Source organism: Haplochromis burtoni, unplaced genomic scaffold (genome assembly GCF_018398535.1).
Source record: "Haplochromis burtoni strain Fernald_Lab_line unplaced genomic scaffold, NCSU_Asbu1 Contig_768, whole genome shotgun sequence".
Lineage (NCBI taxonomy): Eukaryota > Metazoa > Chordata > Actinopteri > Cichliformes > Cichlidae > Haplochromis > Haplochromis burtoni.
Window position 1 is genome coordinate 147,269 of NW_024583129.1, and position 22,498 is coordinate 169,766.

Genomic DNA, 22,498 nt, shown 5'->3' on the forward strand with positions numbered 1-22,498 from the left:
GTCTGTTCCGTCTGTAACAACTGAAAATAAAATAAAATAAATAATAAAAACAAAGGTCGATCAAATGGACCAATACGGCAATGCCACGATGATCCATTTGGCAAAATAAATCCATTGGGTATCCTTGTTGGTCTTCAGACAACAATTCTGATAGCTAAAGAACCAAATGGGCAAAAAAAAAAGAAAAAAGTTTTTAATATTACTCTTATTAATCTTTCTGGGTCACAAAATAAACTTTTAACATGTTATAAGGTGAGAAAGTAGCTGTGTAAACTTCAAATATCTGCTCAGTTTATCAAGACATCGCATATTTGCAAAAGTGCTCCGACGTTTTCAGAGACCCACTAGCTCGATAGCTGACCGGGGCGACAACAGCAAACTACCTGCACATCGTTTCCACATCCCCGCGGTCTTTGGCTACTCAGGTTTAAAATGATATAGAAGTCACTCAGATAACTTAAAAATGTTATTGTTTGGCTTTTTCAGTATTTTATTTGTCCCTGAGTAAATCGGTTTGGCTGAGATTAAAGTTATCGTTTTCACACAGCTGAATAAACGTCAAACAGAAAACTGATTAAACAGAAGTGTGAGCTGGTCGAAAGTTTACTCCAGTGTCCTAATATATTTTAGATAGCAAGGAACAGACGGCTGAGCTTAGTAAATTTTAATCAGCGAAATCTCTAAAATATATTTATCAATAGGAACTAGTCAAGTAAACTTGAGATGTACCTTCAGTATCTTCGTCTCTCACAAGACGTGCAACCTTTAAAATCTCAAATAATTTTTAGAACGTTTCATTTCTGTTCAGTTAAAATATCTTAACATACAAACACGAACTAGTGGAAACTTATGCTGTTTACAGGAATTTAAAATCACCTCTTTTTCTATTCTTATTAAATAAATTTTTGTCGCTGTAGTCTGATGTGTTCAGACCACAAGAGAGAACCTTTAAAAACTTTAATCGGTTCAGTACCTCCTGGCAGAATTCATTGATTAATTGTCAAACTCACAAACACACATCAAACTCTTTGTGCTGACAGATTTACCCTTTCTGGGCTGAATTATTCACACATGAACATATTTTCCGTTATATCCACTCATTTTAACTTTTGACACACAAATTATTGTCTGAATCCAGTTTGTTTTCTGTTTTCTGCTGTAGATTTTTTAAATGCGTCAGTTCTCACTAAAGTTGGATGTTTATGTTGACTTCAGGCTCTATTGTTTCTTTTTAGTCAATATTTATACTGCAAGACTGTCTAGAAACAAACACACTAATCATACAAATCATCTTATTTACTCACCATCATTCAATAACTTTAAAATAATCTTCAGCAATATTTTACCAATAATATGACAGGGTTTGTTTGAGATGTTCATGTGAAGCCTTGAGTAGTGTGAATGCTATATTTGAAAAAAAAAACATTACTAAGATTCTGTTTTATAAATAAAAACATGTTTGCTCTGCAGGCTAATTTTGTGATAATGCAGCTGAATTTTATAATGACACTAGGATATGTTTTAAATATTCAGTGGTAGGTTATATACAGAAAATCATTAGAATTATTTATTGGAGTACTGTATATTTTTGTATTTGAAAACAACACCGATTGTGGCAGAGGTAAAAGGGTCAAAACATTTAATTATAGATTTGTGCTAATGCAATATAAACTCTGACAAAATATCTTCTGAAAATTCCAGTTTTTACATCCCGGCCCAAACCAGACATGGCTTCTAATATCTGTAAACGTGAGTCCATCAGCTGATTTGGTCCCGCTCAGCACCTTTTACTTCCCGTCCAAGTTGAAGATTTCTTGGCTTTCAGTGAGAATGAACTCCACAATCTGATTCTGATACACCATGTTGACCGCCATGTTTCCGGCGTCCAGTTCAGGCCACATCAGCGTTGGACCGAACACGATTCCGATGCCCTGAGTGGACATCAGGTTCTTCCTGGAAAAGGCCAGAACTCTGCAAAAGGAAAATGCAAACGTTAACATGTCCTTTAAATTAGCTAACAAAGCATCAAACAGTATACTATGTGCTACCCATCCTGAGTTTATAAATACGACCCTTTCTGATGGTGCCTTTCTGATTGTGTGAACATCAAATCAAATCACTTTTATTGACACAGCACATGTGAGTGAAATTCTTGTGTGCAAGCTTCACAAGCAACAGCGGTGTGCAAAATACAAGAAACATAAGATACAAGCCAAATATATGGACAGGAATGTAAGAATTATCACTTGTTTGTAAAGTAATATGTGCAGTGGTTTATTCCACAGTATTCCACCTGAACACTGTAAATGCTCCTAACAGGTGAGGTTCAGGTGTGTGTTGGATTACTTGTGCAGGTGGCTGAAGAGAAGCTTCATGGTGTCATGGTTGGGTTTGGGCAGCTGCTGTATCAGTTTCTCCACAGCCTGAACTTTTTGTTTGGGTTCTTTGATCTCTGTTAAAACAAATGACAGCAGCATTAGTTTAACCTTTAGATTTCTAATTGAAGTTTAAACGTTTTTAAACTGGGGGGAGTCTTGTTCAAGCAGTCTGGAGATTCTGTCTAAATACAAGTCTCATTCTTAAAGTGACTTGACCAAGAGCAGCAGAGATTACACAAATAAAAGAACCATTTTATAAAGTCATCACAAACTGAAGATTTATAACAAAGGCAGGTTTTACTCACTGATGGCCTCCACAAAAGGCTGGAAAAACCTAAATGGAAACAGTGGCTCCGGCAGTTCACGGAAAAACATTTTGAGGGCTCCGGTGACGACGTGGACATCCTCCCACTGACTGTGTTCCAGGTCCAGGTCCTCCTCTGTGGGACAACCATGGAAATATTACTGAGCAGGATTTTATGAGAAGAGGTCAGAGCACATTGTTTTACCATTTTATATGTATTGGTTTTTAACTTCAGAGTCTACTTAGGAGGATTTAATACATTTTGATATAAATTATTGGTGTAAGGCCATGCCACAAGCACTATTTTGATGGGTTTGGTTGACTGACTTAGTTGCTTAGCTGTGTATCGAGGTTTAATTTCTTAATAAAATTCTGTTTCATTTTGTAACCTGCATTGTTTGACTCTTTGTTTTAATCCCCTAGCTTTGTCAGGGCAATGTAAGACTTACGCTGATTAATTATAACCCATTTTCATGAATGAAAGGGAAATTAACTACTTTACAGCTACTGTAAAAGCTACTGTTTAGTTGACCTTCATCGACGAGGAAGCGAAGTTTCTGGATTGTGGCCAGGTTTCCACTGACTCTGTAGATCCCGTCAGCTTCCAGACCTGCAAAGAGATACACTTTATTAAAAACCTTAATTTAAGTCTGAGCTCATTCAATAGATCCATATGTACTACTCGTTGCTAGTTAATTGTACTCAAACAGCTTTAGCTTTCAGGAAACAGAAACTAAACATACAGTGTTTTCCCCCTTCCTGAATTTTTCATATGTTTGTCACACTTAAATGGTTCGGATTATCAAAATAGACAAAGATAACACAAGTAAACACAAAATGCAGTTTCTCAATGAAGGTGTTTATTATCAAGGGGAAAAGTCCAAACCTACGAAAACTGATTGCCCCTGTAAATGATCCATGGCAGACCTGACGACATTTTTATGCTTATAAGCATCTCTTTATTTCGCATTCTCACGGTTGTTGTCACAAACACACGACTGCAGCTCTAAAGCTGCCAGCCACACACATCACCAACAACAACAGCATTACAGCAGTCCGCATAACCAGCAAGGCGTGATCTCCTGCAGCAGCACCACAGACCACACCCCACCACAGTGCCCTAAACCTAATAACTGGTTGGTCCATCGTTAGCAGCCTAATTGCAATTGTGATAACTAGCAATGAATCTTCTACAGCTCTGTGGAGGAATTTTAGCACATCCGAGGTTATTTGAGCATGAACTGGCTTTATAAACTCTGGGTTCAGGTCAGGACTTTGACTGGGCCACTCCAAATTCTTCATTTTGTTTTTCTTAAGCCACTCGGAGGAGGACTTGCTGCTGTGTTCTGCTGCAGAACCCAGGTGCACTTCAGTTTGAGGTCACAAACAGATGGCAGCACATTCTTTATACAACAATTCCATGCAGAAGTACTTTTTAACTTTCATAGTGATGCAGAAACTTGACTCTGGCTCATGCATTGGTCAGCATGAATCTGAGTCTTCTTAATTTCCAGATGGAACTCAAGAAGAGGGCAAACACTTTTTCATACCACTGTACCTGTGTTTATAATCAGAATTATGCCAAAAGAAATCATGTGGTCACAGTTACACACACACAATAACGGTAACAGACTGAACTAAATAATACAATATATTACAAAGTTTACAAAATACAAGAAATAACTCTAATATATAAGTAGCTCAGTTGTAAATATCCAGAATATTGCAGAGGTGAAATATATATGATTGACGTTTTACTCTGACCTGTAAAACTTTGTTAGTTATTATTTTACTGTAAAGCATGTGCAAAGGGGTGTAACTATTGTACTGTGTACTGTAGATGGCCACGGGCAGCAATGATTTCCTGTGTCGTTCATTGGTGCATTATGGATAATCTCAGTCTCTCACTGAACGTGCTCCTGTGACTGGCAAGGATGTCAAGGAATGGGTGGGAGAGTGGGTGTCCATATCTTGCACAGTCATGTCTGAGTTTCAGTATCAGTAAACGTACCTCGTTTCTCAACAGCGTCCACACAGATCCGAACAAACTTTGGTACCGTGGTCCCTTCACGCTCACAGAGACTCGACAGATGGCAGCCAAACACTCGATCTGAGACAGATGTTATAACAATTTGATCAATTAGAATTTTTGTTAACTTAATTATTAGATTAAGCACATTTTGAAAGCCAGTTCACTCACAAAAATCATTTTAAGCTTGTGTTAGGGCCAGGTTAGGTTGTAAAACCGAACCTGTAAAGCTTCTGCAAAGGTAACACTGTATATAAAAACATGATGTTATTTTATTTCTTAAACCTCTCTAGTCTGCCAGCAATGCTGTTGAAACAGAATTTATCCAAACTGTTAGTTAAGTTTTAATTTTTAAAAAAGACATTTCTAAAGGAAAGGAAGCAAGCATAAAAACACAACTGGAAAACAAGGCTTCAGAAAAAAGGCTGAAGCAAAACAAGCAGAAACCTTTTATCAGGCCTTTCTCCTGTAGAGTCTTCATGGATGGACGTCTGATGATGAATTTCTTCAGCCGGTTTTTCACTCCATTCTTGTCTGCGCTATCTGAGGCGCTGTGCTTCAGCTTTGAGCTGCCAAACATGTCTACAGAAGAAACAGGTTGAGGTACAGCTTTGAGATACTATGTAAAACAAGTGTTGTTGTGATTTGGTGCTGTGTAAATAAAACAGGATTCAATTAAGTTGAATTGAATGTAAAAGGGTTAGGGATTAAAAAAACAGAAATTAATTATTTTCAAATCTTATCAACCCATATTTTATTCACAATAGAACAGAAAACACACACATGCGCTCATTTTGAATTAGATGGCAGCAAAACATCAGCTCTTCCCATATGGAAAAGAAATAGTAAAAACATATATGATTTACTCATGAAAGTGGCTACTTTTTTTATTCTTTCATATAATTTTTTAGTAAGTATACAAAACATACAAGTTTCATTATATAATTTTTCAAGGAATCTTATATGTGTTTTCACTCTTGTATACTTTTCATACAAGTTTCATACAAGACAGATAAAAACTTGATAAGATTTATATATATCTTTTCCATATGGGTTGGGACAGAGCAACAAAAGCTTGATAAGTAAGTGGTACTAAAAAGAAACAGCTGCAGGAACAATTTGCAGCTAATCAGGGTAATTGTATCCATTCACAACAGTGTTTTAATGGATGCCAAACAATTGTAGCCAATCTTTGTACAGTTTAGGCACAACAGGAGCTCTCAGAAGTGAAAAAAGGCAGAGGTTCACCAATCTGCAAAAAACTATGGTGGAATAATGTTCAGAATAATGTTTCTCAATATTAGCTTTAAATGATGTCTCTCATCACCCATATTCTGATGATATGGTTATTAATCAACCAAAGACCCAGACAGACTTTTAATTCATTTGAAAGCCTGATGCTTCGCCTCGTCCACCCCAGCTGTAAAACTCAGAAACCTGTCTTACTTGTTATCATCTATTGTCCACCTGGGCCTTACACAGAGTTTCTGTCTGATTTCTCAGACTTTTTATCTGATTTAGTGCTCAGCTCAGATAAAATAATTATTGTGGGTGATTTTAACATCCATGTAGATGCTAAAAATGACAGCCTCAACATGGCATTTAATCTGTTATTAGACTCAATTGGCTTCTCTCAAACTGTAAAAGAACCCACCCACCACTTTAATCACACTCTAGATCTTGTTTTAACATATGGCAGAGAAACTGAACATTTAACAGTGTTTCCTGAAAACCCTCTCCTGTCTGATCATTTCCTGATAACATTTACATTTACAATAATTGATTACACAGCGGTGGAGAGTAGACTTTATCCAGTAGATGTCTTTCTGAAAGCGCTGTAACTAAGTTTAAGAATATAATCCACCCACTGTTATCATCTTCAATGCCCTGTACCAACACAGAGCAGAGCAGCTATCTGAACGCTACCCCAACAGAGGTCGATTATCTTGTTAATAATTTTACCTCCTCACCACATACAACTCTGGATACTGTGGCTCCTGTGAAAACTAAGGCCTCAAATCAGAAGTACCTGACTCCGTGGTATAATTCTCAAACACGTAGCCTAAAGCAGATGACTCGTAAGCTGGAGAGAAAATGGTGTGTTTCAAATTTAGAGGATCATCAGTTAGCCTGGAGAAATAAGAAATAAGAACTGAAGGTTTCTCTTCAGCACTGTAGCCACTTCTTCACAAATAACATTTTAACCATTAGAGACAAAATGACCCATAATCATCACACAGATGTAACATTATCTACAGCTACTTTTAGTACCATTGATATTCATTTAGAGTCTTTTTCTGTCATGGTCTGCCATTCCTCGCCGGTCGACCTGCCATGTCTGTGTTGTATTTGGATTTGTGTTTTCTACTCCTGGTCTGTGCATGTTTGTGTGCATATGGTGGTGTTTGTGTTTTGGTGCAACACCAGGCCTGAAGAGTTTCCCGCCTTGGAGTTGGCCACCCCTCCTGACTAATCATGCTATCCTGATGCTGATCAGCCTTGTCAGTGGCTCTCTACTTAACACAGTAGCTGACACTGTATCGTTGAGGAACACAGTCAGTAATCCAGCTCGTCAAGGTGAAAGTCTCCCAGGAGATTTACGGGAACATGTGGAGATAGCTGAGCACCATTGTACAGAGATAGAGCTGTAAGTTGTATTTTCACTATGAAGAGAAGTCACTGCACGGTAGCATTCAACTCCAGTGAGTAGGATGCTGTGATTTCCATGACTGTTAGGATTGATGACAACATGCAGGTATATGGTAAACAGGTCTCCAGTCCTGATAGATCCATGAGGGGCTGACCCCTGGGAACGAAGGCCAGGAAGAGACGAGCCAGCAGAGGAGGAAGAGCAGACCACGCAGCTTGGCCAGGCCCGACTTTTGCTCTCAGACTGCAGGAAATGACATCTGGCTGGTCAGTGTTTTTATTGTGGCAGATAAGGACACTATGCAGACACCTGTCCCACGTGGCCGAAAGATCTTGTCTGTCAGTAGCAGTAGGAATGCTGGTGGGCACGATTGAGGATGTCTCCCTACCTAGACTCCAGTGTTAGTGTCAGGTTTATATTGGCCTGCAAGTGACGATGGGTATCATCACTTGCAGGCCATTCAGATCTCCTCTTCTTGCAACCATGTTGAAAAGATTAGTTCCTTTCTGTTTGATGATGCTTGTATCCTTCGTTCTTGGTTATCCATGGCTAAATACACATAAACCCCATATTGACTGGTCCAAGGAATGTATTTGTCATCCAGCAAAGAAGGCGTCTTTGCTGGATTGTTGAGTTATTCTCGTCAGTACAGCTCTGATAATCTGTTTCTTGTGTGATTTCTCAGTTTATTCTAACCACGGTTCTCCTGTGCATAGACTCCTGGACTTGTCCTTATCCCTAGATCTGTTTCCCTGGCAGCGTGGCGTGGAGTAGGTGAGAGTGCTAAAGACGAATGCGAGAGGAGCGAACGAGCAGAGTGTGCTTCGCTTTTTCCCTTGGACCAATGAAAGTCCCTGCCCCCATATACTGTTTATAATTTCACATAGTGTGTTTGTAAATACACTTGTGACTGTAATTCTAGTTCAGCTGGTCTGCGCCTGAGTCAGTTTCCGCCCGCGTGACATTATTACCTTAACTTTTTTTAGGAGTTGCACAGCTGCTTTCCACCTCCAGCAGTTATGGAGCAGTCATGATAATTTAGATGTGAATCATGTTTTACACACTAATGGTTTCTGTGGCTTTAGCTGCTCACTGCTGCTTTGTATAAATACAAATCATTATTCCTCAGACTCACTGATAGATCGTCGGTGTATTGGGTTACGTTGTTTGACACCAGGAGAAGCAGATCCATATCCAGGTAGGGAGCTGTGTCTGGGCAGGTAGTCTGTACTGTTTGATCTCCGCAGAGGAAAACCTTCTTTAGTCTGAGCAGAAAAGAGGTACAAGCAATCTCAGGAAGATTAGTTTGATAAGTGATCAATTTGTCTTTTTGAAAAGAAATTCACAAAATGCACAGAAATAATTTATAATTAATGAACAAGGAATATAGTGATGATGATTTTAAAGGGTGGTGACTTCTTACTGAAGAGTCGACGGTCTTTTTGATGGCGTCGTACCATTTGCTGGCAGTGGAGTAACTGTCAGTCTGGACAAGGTACTCACTTCCTGTGCTTGTTTTAATCTAGAACAGGTAAAAACAACCAAAAAAACCAGTTCATTTCTGTACCATCTATTTTAAATAACCAGAGAGAATAAGCCATCAGCAGCAATTAAGTGTTCACCTGGAAGACATTTTTCCTGCTTGATTTCTCAGTATTCCACTCAATGAATGCTCCACACAGCTGAAGCACATCTGCCTTACCTCCTGGTTTCTAAGCGCAAAGACAGTAATGTGATGGGTCACACAAGTTAGACATGATAAATATAAGTAGAGATACACTGACAGTAGTGATGAAAGATTTTTATACCAGTCCAGTTTCCTGTTTGTCTTTATAAAACATTAACTGGTCTGAGGTGAGCACAGTCCACACTGAAGACCAGTTCTTCCTCTGCTTCTTACCACTGTCTGAAATTTTAGCCATATTCATGATTTCGCCTTTCAAATCCACCTGGAAGCACACAAAAGGGAAATTAAGGAAGTGTTCAGACGTTTTATACATATGCTGTCGAGAGCGGGGGGGAATCATCAGAAACCCAGAAAGACAAACTGAACATGGGACTTTACATCAAATCTATTTTAAAATAAACAGTAACTCTAAAGGTTAGCCATGTTTACTTGTGAAAAACTAATCTGAATGAACTGACATGCATATTTAATCCATATGTCAACCAAACCAAGATGTCAGTGAACTCTCTGTAGACACCGATAATCAGACTCACTTGTGGGGATCAGAACAAGCCACTTCAAAGCTTTGAACGTTCCTGGCCTCACCAGTAGTTCCATCCAGATGGCTATCCAAATCTGACATGCAGATTTGGATAGCCATCTGGATGCAAGAGGAATTTCTCTGACTCTGTGGGACTCCATGGCTCCATTAAAACCCAGACAGCCTCGGGCTAAACCTGCGCCTTGGTTTAATGACAGCGCTCACGCTGTCAAGAGGGAACGTCACCCAGCAGAACCCAGATGGAGAAAGGAAAAACTGCATGTATCATTTCAAATTTTCAAAGACTGCTGACATCGCTACCAGAACACTGTCAAAGAGACAAAAAGGGCATATTTTGAAAATATCATTTCTTCCAACAGTCCTAACCCATGTGTGTTATTTAACACCACTGACTCTGTTCCTAATACTCCACTGAATGTCTGTTTGGAAATTTCTCCTGATATTTGCAATAATTTTCTGAGGGGTTGTTGTTTTTTGTTTTGTTTTTTTTTGTTTTTTTTGTCACCATCAGGGCTCTGATCACAGCTCCTGACTCTGACCCCTCTTTCTCTGTCCCTTGCACTGCTGTTTTTACTCAGTTTGAGCTTGTGACACTCTCCACTTTAGAGGATGTGGTGCGCCATATTAAGCTCACAGGTTCCCCACGGGATCCTTTTCCTCCACAATTTTTTTTTATTTTTAAAGACATTTCTCCTAGTATAGGACAGTATGTCCTTGACATTATTACCAGCAGTCTGTCTTCTGGTATGGTTCCTGCAAATTTCAAACATGCAGTAGTGCAGCCACTGCTTAAGAAACCTGGCCTTGATCACACAGTCGTGGCCAATTATAGGCCTATTTCCAAGCTGCCTTTACTTTCCAAGGTTTTAGAGAAAACTGTTTTTAGTCAACTTCAATATTTTCTAGATGATAATGGCATCCTTGAGGTTTTTTCAATCAGGTTTTAAAACCCTTCATAGCACAGAATCTGCATTAAGGGTTTTTTAATGACATCCTTCTGGTATGTGATTCATTCTGGTCTTGCTTGACCTAGCTGCTGTTTTTGACACCGTAGACCACAATAGTCTAATTCTTGATTAAATGATGTAGTGGGTTTTGGTGGCTCTGCACTTAGTTCTCTTGGCCAAATAAGACCTAAACCAATTGTCTCCACCAGCCTTCTCAGTTCTGAATCATCTTCTGCTCCTCTGTCATGCAGCGTCCCACAGGGCTCCATCCTTAGAAGGTCAAGGTCAAATTTATTTATATAGCACATTTCAAACAGCCGATGCTGCACAAAGTGCTTAACAATATAAAAATGGTATTAAAAAGCAACAATGTAGTACAATAATAACAATAAAAAAAACAAAAGAATTAAAACAATAACTAAGACTAATTCAAATAACAGCAAAATGCTTGGGTCATAGTGTGTTAAAAGCCAGGGCATAGAAATGTGTCTTTAGTAATGCTTTAAATTGCTCAAGTGTTTGTGCAGATCTAATATTTAAGGGGAGACTATTCCAAAGTCTGGGACCTGCCACAGAGAAGGATCTATCACCATGAGCTTTGAGATAAGTCTGTGGGATGGACAGCATTAATTTTGAGCTAGACCTCATGGTTTTTCCTGGAGCATAAGGAGGTAAGGAGGGGCTCGGGCATTAAGTGTCTTAAAAACAAAAAGTAAAAGTTTAAATTGGATCCTGTACGAGACAGGAAGCCAGTGTAAAGAAGCTAAAACTGGGGTTATATGCTCTCTCCGTTTGGTACCAGTTAGCAGGCGAGCAGCTGCATTTTGGACCATCTGAAGATGGTGGATGGAGGCCTGATCTAGACCATAACACAATGAATTGCAGTAGTCTCATCTGCAAGTAAGGAAAAGGTGAATAACACGCTCAAAGACGTTAGCCGGGAGGTATGGCTTTACCTTGGCCAGCTGTCTTAACTGAAAAAAGCAGGACTGAACTACTGCACTCACCTGCTTATTGAATTTAAAAGAACCATCAATGTAGACACCGAGGTTTTTTACATGTGTTTTACAATACGAGGAAAGGGTGCCCAGAGTGCTGTCGATATGATTAAAGTTGGCCAAAAATGACAACCTCAATTTTACTCATGTAGCTTTTACAAAAATTAATAAACCAACCACTTTACAATCTCAGCAAAGCTGCGCCATGTCTGATCCTCTTAAAGTAAATAAATCGCCAACTATCATCAGCAAAATCAGTCATAATAAACGCAATATCGACACGTGCAAATACCCAATCAACAAATAAGATCGAACAGGCAGGACCCAAAATAAGAGCTTGAGATACAATTAAGAGGGCCATTTTTGAGTTGTGGTGGCCCATATTGACATTAAAGACCTCTGACCAAATACGAACCAGAAACCACTAGGGACAGATCCTTTAGCCACAGAAATTTAGCCGTGATAACAGATGTCATTCGACGCGTCGTCAAAACCTGACAAGTCCAAACAATAAAAGATCGCAGGGGCCAGAACAACAGGTAAAAACTCGTTTAAAACCTTAAAAGTGCCATCTCAGTGCTATGTAGTGATTTAAAACCAGATTGAAATTTTTCAGAGATCATATTAAAATCAAGGTGGGCCTGCAACTGTAGGTAGACCACTTTCTCCAAGACTTTAGATAGAAAAGGAAGCTTTGAGATAGGCCTGTAATTGGACAGAACAGTTGGGTCCAGGTTTTGTTTTTTTTAAGAAGAGGCTGAACTACAGCTTGTTTAAAGCATGATGGGACGCAGCCTGTAGCAAGGGACGTATTAATTAATCTCAGGATAAAAGGCCCAACATTAAAAGTGTATTAAAAGTGCTTTTAAGCAAGCTTGGAGGGAGACGGAGGGGCAGTGTGATGATCTTAGGTTACTAATAGGGGTGGGTTTTGATAATTGATTTATCGATTAAAATCAATTCAGGCTTGGATAACGTGATATCGATTCATTAAAATCCTGAATCTATTTTTTTATATTAATTTATTTTTCCCGAAACGCCAGAATCTCTGGTGAAATCTCACAAAATTTCAAGAACCACCAAACAGCTAAAACAGTAAATGAGAGCAGGAACACGGATTCTGCACAAAGATGTAAACACAAAGCTCGGACCCGCCGACGGATCAGAATCAGTGAGATGTGACTTTCTCACCCAACGGCACGGACAGGGTTGGGGCTGAAAGCCGACAGCTCGCTGATTCTGATGTCCGCGCTTTGTGTTCACGCCCTTTTTGCGGTGATTCTAAAGCTGTTGGTTTTATCTCTCTTCAAACATTATTGACCAAACCAGCAGCAAAAGAAGATCCAAACTAGCTTCACATAAACATTTTCATGAATTCACTCTGACTTTTGCTGTTCTCTCTCTGTCTGTCTGTCTCTCTCTCTCTGTCTGTCTGTCTGTCTGTCTGTCTGTCTGTCTGTCTGTCTGTCTGTCTGTACTTCAAGAACAGTTTTCCATCTAAAAATCTGTTTTCTGCATTATTTGCTTGCTTGTTACGAACAAGTCTACCGTTGTTTACAGGCTGTCGGCCGCTGTTTTTTTTCCCCTTTTACTTACTTCTGAAAAGAAAACCTAATTTCTGCTGTTCAACAGGCTTCTGAACAAATATAAACTTTTTAAAATTATGCAAAATGCAAAACGCTCAGCTGTGTCTGTAATAAAACTGCTGTAACTTCAGAGGTAATGTTCATATGTTGATTAATGGTTTTCTTTCGTTTTTGATGTACTGTGGAATATTTTAATAAAATCCAGGCCAGGAAAAGCAAAATTTCCCAGATTTTAATCGAATCGAATTGAATCGAATCGTAGATCGAATCAATTCGGGACCTTGTGAATTGGAATCGAATCGATTCTAGAAATCAGTGACGATACCCAGCCCTAGTTACTAACTACCGCGGTCAAGTCATTAAGGGAGACGGAATCGAACTGCTCTAAGACAGCTGAGCACATAGGAGAAAGACAATGATCTCAAGCAGCAGACGACGAGACAAGAGCCCTAATCGATAGAATCTTGTCAATGGAGCAATCGAGTCCAAAATATCAGTGCAGGTAGAATGAAGAATGTCCGAAAGGTCCTCAACACTCTTACAGTTGGAGTTCATTATTCCAGAATCCATAAAGGCAGCAGAAAAAGCGGGCGCTGTCAGAGCAGCGCAGCGTTACAGTGAACAACACAGGAAGATAATCGGAGATGCGCAACTTGGATATTTCCGTGATGCACACATCCAGCCCGTGGGAGAGCACCAAGTCCAGTGTATGACCTTTTTCATGCGTGGGACCGGTAACCCACTGGGTCAAGTTAAAAGAGTCAATAATATTTAAAAAGTCCTTGACCAAAAGTTTAGAGTCACAGCAGACATGGATGTTAAAATCACCAAGGATTAAAAAACTGTCGAATTTAAGAACGATTCCAGCCATAAAACCTGAAAACTCTTTGATAAAATCCTTTTTAAGATGGAGGACGGTATATGAGGGCACACAGCAAAGGCGCAGCAGAGTGTAGGTGTAACTCAAACAGTTGGAGTTCAAAACTAGAAAATGAGTCGTGAAATCGAGCGTTGAACACGGTGGCTAAGCCTCCCCTTCTACCAGAGGGCTGAGGGAGAGTGAAGAATGAGAAATTAGGAGGAACCAGTTCCGAAAAAGCTCCAGACTCACCGGGTTGAAGCCATGTTTCTGTCAGAAACAGAAAGTCCAACTGTTGTGACTTTAGGAAGTCGTTTAATACAAACGTCTTGTTTGCTAATGATCTTACATTTAGTAAAGCCATTTGGAGTGTGTAGATCCTAACATCAGATGTTCCAGCTTGGTTAAGTGTACGAAGATTTCTGTGGTCCACACCGCATCCACGGGTCCGAGGCCGCTTAGGGAAATAGAATGCTGAAAGCGGGGGATCAAGTGTCGTGGGAGCTCCAGGGACAACAGGCAGGATCCATCTAAAGATGCACTCTGCTGGTCCAGTAGTTCCACGAGAAGCATGGAGAAGAGCTCGGACTTTGATGAGTGTACCAGCCCGCTTTCCTCGTTTCCTCGGGTGCTTCTTCCAGGAAGTGGTGTAGGAGTGTTGGCACAGATAAACCAGAATACAGGGCTCAAAAAGTGGTGGAGGAGGCCCATAATCATCTCCTGTGTCCGTTTGTTTAAGAGCCAGGTCATACGATGCTTTGATTTCTAAGAGTAGCTGGCGATTGTACACACGCAGAGCGAGGGCATTTTAGGATCAAATAGAAAAGGATAAGGCTAGCGAAAGCCAAAGCAAAGCTAGCAGAGTTGACGGACGTGTCGCCATGCATACTGCTGGCGCCATCTTCCTAAGAAGGCATGGGATCTCTTTTCATTGCACATGCTGATGAATGCCAGATCTATTTGCCACTAAAGCAGAAGGATAGCATCTCCATAAAACGTGTTTTGACATGTCTAGATGACATTAAAGCTTGGTTGGCTTTAAACTACTTAAATTTCAAGTACAAGAAAACAGAATTGTTGGTGTGTGGACCCAGTGGTGCCTGTTAGTCCTCCTGTTGATTTTGGATCCCTGGAAGTTTATTTTAAACCTGTCATTACTGACCTTGGTTTTAAGTTGGACAGTGGTTTTAAATTGGACAACCAAATCAGAGCAGTGGTGAAGTCCAGTTTTATTACTTAAGGCGACTGGCAAGAGTGAAATCTTTTCTTTCGAGGCAGCACCTTAAAACAGTGATCCATGCTTTTATTTCATCCCGTCTGAACTACTGTAACTCACTTTATGTGGAGGTCAGTCAGTCGTTGCTCTCACGTCTGCATGCTGCTGCATGACTGCATAACAGGAACTCGTAAAAGAGAGCATATAACCCCTGTCCTGGCCTCACTGCATTGGCTGCCTGTGTCTTTCAGAGTTCATTTTAAGATTCTCATGTTTGGTTTTTAAATTCTTTCACTACCTCTCTGAGCTTTTTCATCCACGCACACCTTGTCAGTCTCTCAGGTCAGCTGACCAGCTGCTCCTGGAAGTATTGAGATCCAGGAGGAAGCTCACAGGGGGCGGGGCCTTTTCTATCATGGCTCCTAAATAATGGAATAACTTGCCCTTCCATGTTAGAGAGGGGCTGTATCCCAATTCAGGGTCTGCAGCCTTAAAGTACGCAGTCTCAACGATCCTCAAGGGCCGCGTACTTAAAGACCGCTAAGGCCGGAAGTGCGAGGCTTGTGAAATGGGATGGTCTAGCCTCCGTTGCGCTGCCCAGGTTGCCTAGCAACCATGATACTAACAGCTGGAAACGTTTCATACAGCTTTGTTTGACAGAAATGAAATGAAGAAAATCATTTGTTCATTTGTTTGTTTGTTTCTACATGAGCTTTGGTCATTCTCTGTAAGATTAAGGTCAGCTATTGAACGGCGTATATTTTAAAGTAAAGGCTTTAAAACCAAGTTAGTACAAACGTCACTAATGTCACATGACTTTGCCGACATGTGGCCAACAGTAATGTTTTAATGTTCTTCATTATTAAACATTTGCACATAAATAAGTGACATAATATTCAGTACTTACTTAAAGTTTACTCTTCGGGCGCCCCTCATCCGCCATTTTTTTCGGCAAAATTATCCACACCCACCGCCGCGCTATGCATTCTGGGATATATTGGGCCATGAAGTCTACACCGCCATGTCCTTAAAATTCAGGGAAATGAAGGACGCATTTGAGGCTGCATTTCGAGCAGCCTTCAAATTGGGACAGCCTTTGTCGCGTCGCTGTGACGTAATCGGCCTTAAAATGCAGCCTTTAAGGCTGCAGACCCTGAATTGGGATACAGCCAGGGCCCTTCACTGTCCACTTTTAAAACACGTCTGTGACAGCAATGACGGCCCCGACCACATACTTTCACTCTTTACACACTTTTTATTCCTGGTTGCTGCATCTACAACTCCCGGCCACAGCTTTTCAGCTGCATCCCACACATAACACCCACCCAACCAAACAAACAAACACTTCCTCAGGTCCTCCCATATGGAAAAGAAATAGTAAAAACTTACAAAAGACTTGCATCAGATGTGGCCTACTCCATATAGTGAATCATATAAGGCTTACATGATTTACTCATGAAATTGGCCACTTTCTCATTACTTTCATATAATGTTTTAGTAAGTATTCAAAACATATAAGTTTCATTTATATAATTTTTCAAGGGATCTTATCTGTTTTCACTCTTGTATGCTTTTTCATACAAGTTTCACACAAGACAGATATATATTAATCTTATAAAGTTTGTATCTTTTCCATTTGGGCTGGCACGTTTAATATGCCTGAGATCGAGCTCAGGTGTGTCAGCTTCCCCCACACGAACCACGCCCCACCACAATGTCTTAAAACCCATTTTTATTCTTTGGCTTTTGGCCTCAATGAGACTTAGTTTTTCTTAAAATTAAATTAATTATTAATTAATTAACTATTTCACTTTCTTTTATTTGGATCTTATTTATATATTATGAATTTTTATTATTTAGTTCCAATGTGCAGCACTTGCTTTCTAAATAAAGATGATGATAAAGAAGAAAGGATGCACAAATTACACTGTAAGTATTGTAAATACTTACACTCTGGACACGTCACCAGTCTGTCACAGGGCTAACGCAAAGAGACTGGTGGTGGACCTTCTTGCTGTGAGGAAACAGTGCTAATCACTGTTTCGTACGCCACGGTGCTGTTGTTGAAACATTCATTCATTTAATTGGGAAGTAGATTTTTTGTGTTTTCATAAATGATGACCAATCTGCACTGGGATCAGTTGTTGTGGATCGCAAATAAAAGGCAAAATGACAAAGTAAGATCATCTTACAGAAGAGTGAATGTGGGGGGAGTCAGATGTGGAGAGAGGAGATTAAACCGAATCTGTGAAGGAACTTTTCGAAAACAGGAGGAATGTAATGATTATATAGGTTGTAATTACCAGAGGTTCAAATGTAGCAGCTCCTGCTACCACAACATTGTGCTGAGACTGATTCCTGCGATGTCGAGAGATCTGCAAAAGACATGTTCATTAAAACAGAAGCGTCTCCTGCAGGCTGGTGCTTCTTTGTGATTTACGTACAGGTTTCTGAGGAAGGTCGGTCTCCTGCAGCACCATCGACTTGGACTGACTCAGACGGTCTCCGGAGCTCGGAGAGTTTTTAATGCGCATCTGCACGGCTCCCTGTGTCGCTGTGCTGCGCTGTGGAGCCTGAATCCCTGGTTTCACGGTACTCTGCAGGTTCGTGATTCTGCACATGAAAAACAAAACAATCATTTTTATCATTTCATAGCTTTACAGTTAGTTATGATGTCTGTGAATTTATATTTCTATGCATTTAAACAATCCACTTTAGAGAAAATGTATTATGATATTACATTTTATTTCCCATTAAAATAATGAAGACTATTATGTTTCCCCAGGCAGTATGGGTAACCATTTTCTCAGGTAAAAACGTACATAGACTGTTCATTCTTTTCATTTGTGTACTTTGGGAAATACTTTGTAGAATTTGTATCCCCCCACTGAAAGTTTATTTTACAATTTATTGAAAAAGTAGCTTTTAAACACCCATTATGCGTAATGTTAAATTAACCATGATTAAATAAAAAAACATTTAATAAAATATGTAATATTAGAATCAGTTAAACTTAACTGAAATGGCTCTGTCTGCGTCTATTCACCTGTTTACATCCACCCTGACTTCTCATCCACTCCTCCACCTCCTGTTTGTTTAAACTGAGTGACTGAACATTCAGAAGTTCCATCCACAAAAGGATCTGAGGACAGTTTGACTTTTTCCTGTTTGCTTCACTTTAGTTACACAATGTCTGCCTTTCTGCTAGCCAGCTGCAAGGAAACCAGAGCTGAAAAGACTGAGGGTATGTTTGAATAGTACCTCTTCTCTCCTTTTCTAACCAGTTTTCCTCGATCTAAGTGGGAAACAATATAAGGAAAGCTGGATAGGAAAATTAACCAGGACTTAGAATAAGAGAAGAGTGTATCCGGTTGTATTTAAACTGGCAGTGTCAGCAGCTTTTGGCATGGAATGTAAAACACACTGTTACTTGACATTTACAGTTCTGTTGCTGGTTTACATGAATGGCTGGATGGTGTATTTTATAGAACAGCATTTTAATAATGCTTAATTAATAAGGGAAGCATTGAAGCTCTTTTTCTTAGTATCTGGAGAATTCAAGTAGTTCTTATCGCTGTCATGCAGATACTTCCAGGCCACATGATTCTGGTGACAGAATTTTACCACGTGTCAGGTGTGTAAACAGCCATTGTCTTTTATTTATATCCTGCCAAATCAAAACAACAATTCCCTCAAAAGTCAAAGGGGGAGGGAGGGCGAGAGAGAGAGATTATTTCAAAGATGGAAATATAACTGAAATAAGAGAAAAGAAGAAAAAGCACAACTTAAAAAACTTCAAGTTTTCATGTATATCTCTATGTCCACACAATGTGTGTGCTGGAACAGAGTAGGATGAAGTTTACACTTTTCCTGGAGAATACAATGGAAAAACAATCAACAACATTAAAAAACAGCATTTCTTGAAATCCCTAGTCACATCTTTTTTCAACAGTTTTAATGAAAAGTTTGGTGTACATCAGAGGTTGAGCGGTATCAAGAAAATGTCAAAGTACCATCTCGTAACACTTTGGTCTTCCTCCTAAAATGTGGTTAATCAAATAATTTAAAAAAAGAGGGTAGGGCTGGAGAATGTGGGGCTATAGAAAGAAGCTGATGGTTTGTATGTACTTCCTGAACTCTTAGTGTGCAATATTACATTTAAATATATTGTTGAAATGTCTGGTAAGTGTGTTAGAAAATGCAAATAAAAACATTAAACACTCTGATCATTTTGTTTTTTATGACGTTGACATATGTTTGAATCATCCCTCGTGTCTGCAGTTCTGTGGGCTTGAGCTGTTTCAGTAACTGACTGTGACATAAAACCACATCATAAAAACAGCACACTTAAAAATATGATCAGGTCTCAGAACTGACATGATGAGAAGTGAAGCCTCATTAACCGGAAACAAAATGAAACCCTCCAAACAACGGAAGCTGGACCGTCTGTCATGCATGAAGTCTTACGATCATAACCTCATAGTCTGAATCAGAGACTGCTACAATGTTTCCATAACTTCAGATGAGATTGGTCTAAAAAAAATAAGCAAATGAAATCTTTATGCTCATTTAGGGTTATTCCTATTATTATTGGCCTTTTTTTAAAATTTCAGCCAGAAGTGAGCGGAGGCCTACAGAAAGTAAACAAATGTGAACCCCAGTAACGCAGCGGTGAGACCTGCAGACACACACCAAAACAAACCAATCACAGAGACAACAGAATAATGAGATTTCATATTTAAAATGAACTCACCTTGTACCCGCCATCTCTGTATGTCTCAGATCACAAAAGAAGAGACGCAGAGAGGCCTAACTGTCAGAGGAAGTAAAAAGCATCACGTGGTTTCTTCAAACCAGACGTCTCAAACTACAACTGCTGCAACCTCCCCATTTCCTGAAAACAAACCTCACTCTCGTGAGACCAGACACGGGCAGTTTGTCACTTCTGTCAGTGCTGGTGTTCAAACATTACAGATGGTCTGACTTTATTTACCCTGGATTTATAAACCTATTACTCAGAACAGCTGATTAGGAACCTAATCAGATTATTTTGATTATTTCAAGGCTTTCTTGGCCTGTTGTTGTGTTAGTACATAGTAAATTTATTATTTTAGAAAAATTATTCCACCTAAATATCTAATTTATAAGATATAAGTGACTTATAGCTAATTAATATGCTTATATACTATAATATAACATGTTTAATAACAGTAGCTTTATACATTGCAAACAATATATTCACCATTTTAAAATAAATATTACACCAACTGCACACAAGTTATCAAGGAGCTGTTGATGGCTCATGGCATGGTTTTGGCATCATTTGGAATTTCTAAATAAATCATTAACAAAGTGTTTAGATAGTATACATAATCTCAATAATGACAGTGAAATGGGCTAACTGTGTGTCTGTGAAGGTTCTCAGATGCTTTTCTTGGCAAGCTCCTTTGGGCTAACTGTGTGTTAGCACAGGTTTTTATTAATATTTCTTTCATGCTGTAGTTAAGCTTGAGACATTCAGACAGGTACCAGCTGCTAGTTCAGTATTTAGAGTTAGCTGATCCAAAGTGAGTTTATACAACAGGAAAAGGAAACAGACAAATCACAAAGATACAAAACTGTCATGGTCCTGGGTCGTGCGACCCAGTGTTTTGTGTTTAGCCTATTTTGATGTTTATTGTTTGTTTAGGTTCATTAAGTTAGTCCAGCCCATTTGTAATTATGTTACCCTTGTATTAAGCCTCCCTTGCCCTTCGTGTGTTATGTCTGTGTGTCTTGTATTGTCAAGTTCATGCTGTCGCTTCAGTTGCACTCTCCTGTCCTGTCGTTAGGTTCATGTGTGTCAGCTGTGCTCCCATGTGTGGCCACTTCCCCTGATCATCCCTCATGTGTATTTAGTCTCTGTGTTTCATACAGTCTGTGTCGCGTCGTCTGTGTTCCCACCCTCTGTGTTTCCATGCCCGGTCTGTTGTATTCTAAGTCATAGCCTTACCATAGTTTATTCCCAGTTTAGGTTTCTGTTTAGTTATTGCTCTTGTGCTGCCCTTATTCTTGTTTGCTTCTTTTGTATTCATCAGCCACAATAAAAGGCTCGCTTTTGGTTTAAGTTCACTCCCGTATCACTTGTGTCTGCACCTGAGTCCTCCACGCACTCTCCACACAGTCTGCCACAGCGGACTGTGACAGTACGACGCGACCATGTCGGACTCAGCGGACATTTCAGAGGAGGTAGGAGAGGAGCTGAACAGGCTCTGCCGCATTATGGATCGCATCATTGGATGCACGGATCCAAAAGTGGTTTCCACGGGGCTGGCGGCCGTGGACGCCATTTTGTTGCGGGAGCCACGGTTGCGACAGCTCCCCCGCCTCATCGAGGCGTTTGACTCCCTGGGCCCCCTTAAGGAGGAGCTTCGTGCCCGTGCGCTGGCCCAGAGGGTCCTGAATGCCGCCTCAGCACCCACACCTCCACCCCGTAAACGGGTGTCGTCGCCGCTGTCTCATGAGCCAGAGGCTGTGAGAAGTGGAACGCTGAGGCCCACTTCCACTCAACCATTGCTCCACCGTGGATCGGCTTCCTCGTTTCCGCCACAGTCAATCTGCACTGACCAGCACACGGAGGCGATGGAGGCCATAGAGTTTGGGGACGATGAGCGTCAGCAGGTGTTACGGGCTTATCGGGAGGAGCTCCGTTGGAAGCCTTGGCTCTTTCCCGAGGAGGAGCTCCCACCTGTCGCCCTGCTGCAGACCAGCCGCTCGCCTTCACCCCCTCGCGAGGACTTCTCGTCTCTGGCCGCTTTTCTGGCGAGGATGTGGGCAGAGGAAGAGGACCCAATCCCGACAGTTAACGCTGCCGCGCTCGCGGCCGCTCCCAGGAGGAAGCGGCGTTGGCGTCGCTCTACACAGCACTCAGAGGTCAGTGATAATGTTCTGCTGCCACTGAAACGCCCTGGATGTAATGAGGGCGAAGAGCTTGGAAAGACAATTAAGGTCTCGGAGATGGAGACTCAATTTACCTGTAATGTTAACTCCGTCACCCCCCCATGCACCTCATCGCGGTCTGTTTTCTCGGGGGCCAGTGAAGAAGCTGCCTTTTCCATGCCTCTGACTGCTAATGTCGAAGGTGTTAATCTTGTGCCCATGTTGTGTTTTGACAAAAAAGCTAAAGTTTCTGATGTTGGGCACGCTATTCTTGGGGAAGACACACTGCCAGCACCAAACTGTGAAACCGACACTGCCAAACCGGCCATAGACTGTCCAGTCCTGGGAATTAAACCAAGTGATGTACTGTTAAACCCTGGTATTA

General features: G+C 40.5%; 1 protein-coding gene across 2 annotated transcripts; it reads right to left on the minus strand.

The window, feature by feature from the left end:
• Positions 1–1,545: 1,545 nt before the first annotated feature.
• Positions 1,546–20,070, minus strand: arhgap15 (Rho GTPase activating protein 15). 2 transcript variants are annotated; one of them, XM_005950345.3, is made up of 13 exons: positions 19,949–20,070; positions 17,640–17,808; positions 17,499–17,570; positions 9,170–9,310; positions 8,984–9,073; positions 8,785–8,883; positions 8,497–8,626; positions 5,159–5,293; positions 4,694–4,792; positions 3,215–3,292; positions 2,684–2,818; positions 2,347–2,452; positions 1,546–1,971 (listed from the first exon to the last, which is right to left on the minus strand). In XM_005950345.3, the coding sequence occupies exons 1-13, from the start codon at positions 19,960–19,962 to the stop codon at positions 1,788–1,790; spliced, it is 1,452 nt and encodes a 483-aa protein (XP_005950407.1). In that variant the 5' UTR covers positions 19,963–20,070; the 3' UTR covers positions 1,546–1,787. The 2 variants fall into 2 exon arrangements, with proteins under 2 accessions (XP_005950407.1, XP_042071527.1); XM_042215593.1 differs by lacking the exon at positions 19,949–20,070 and adding an exon at positions 18,242–19,942.
• Positions 20,071–22,498: the final 2,428 nt, after the last annotated feature.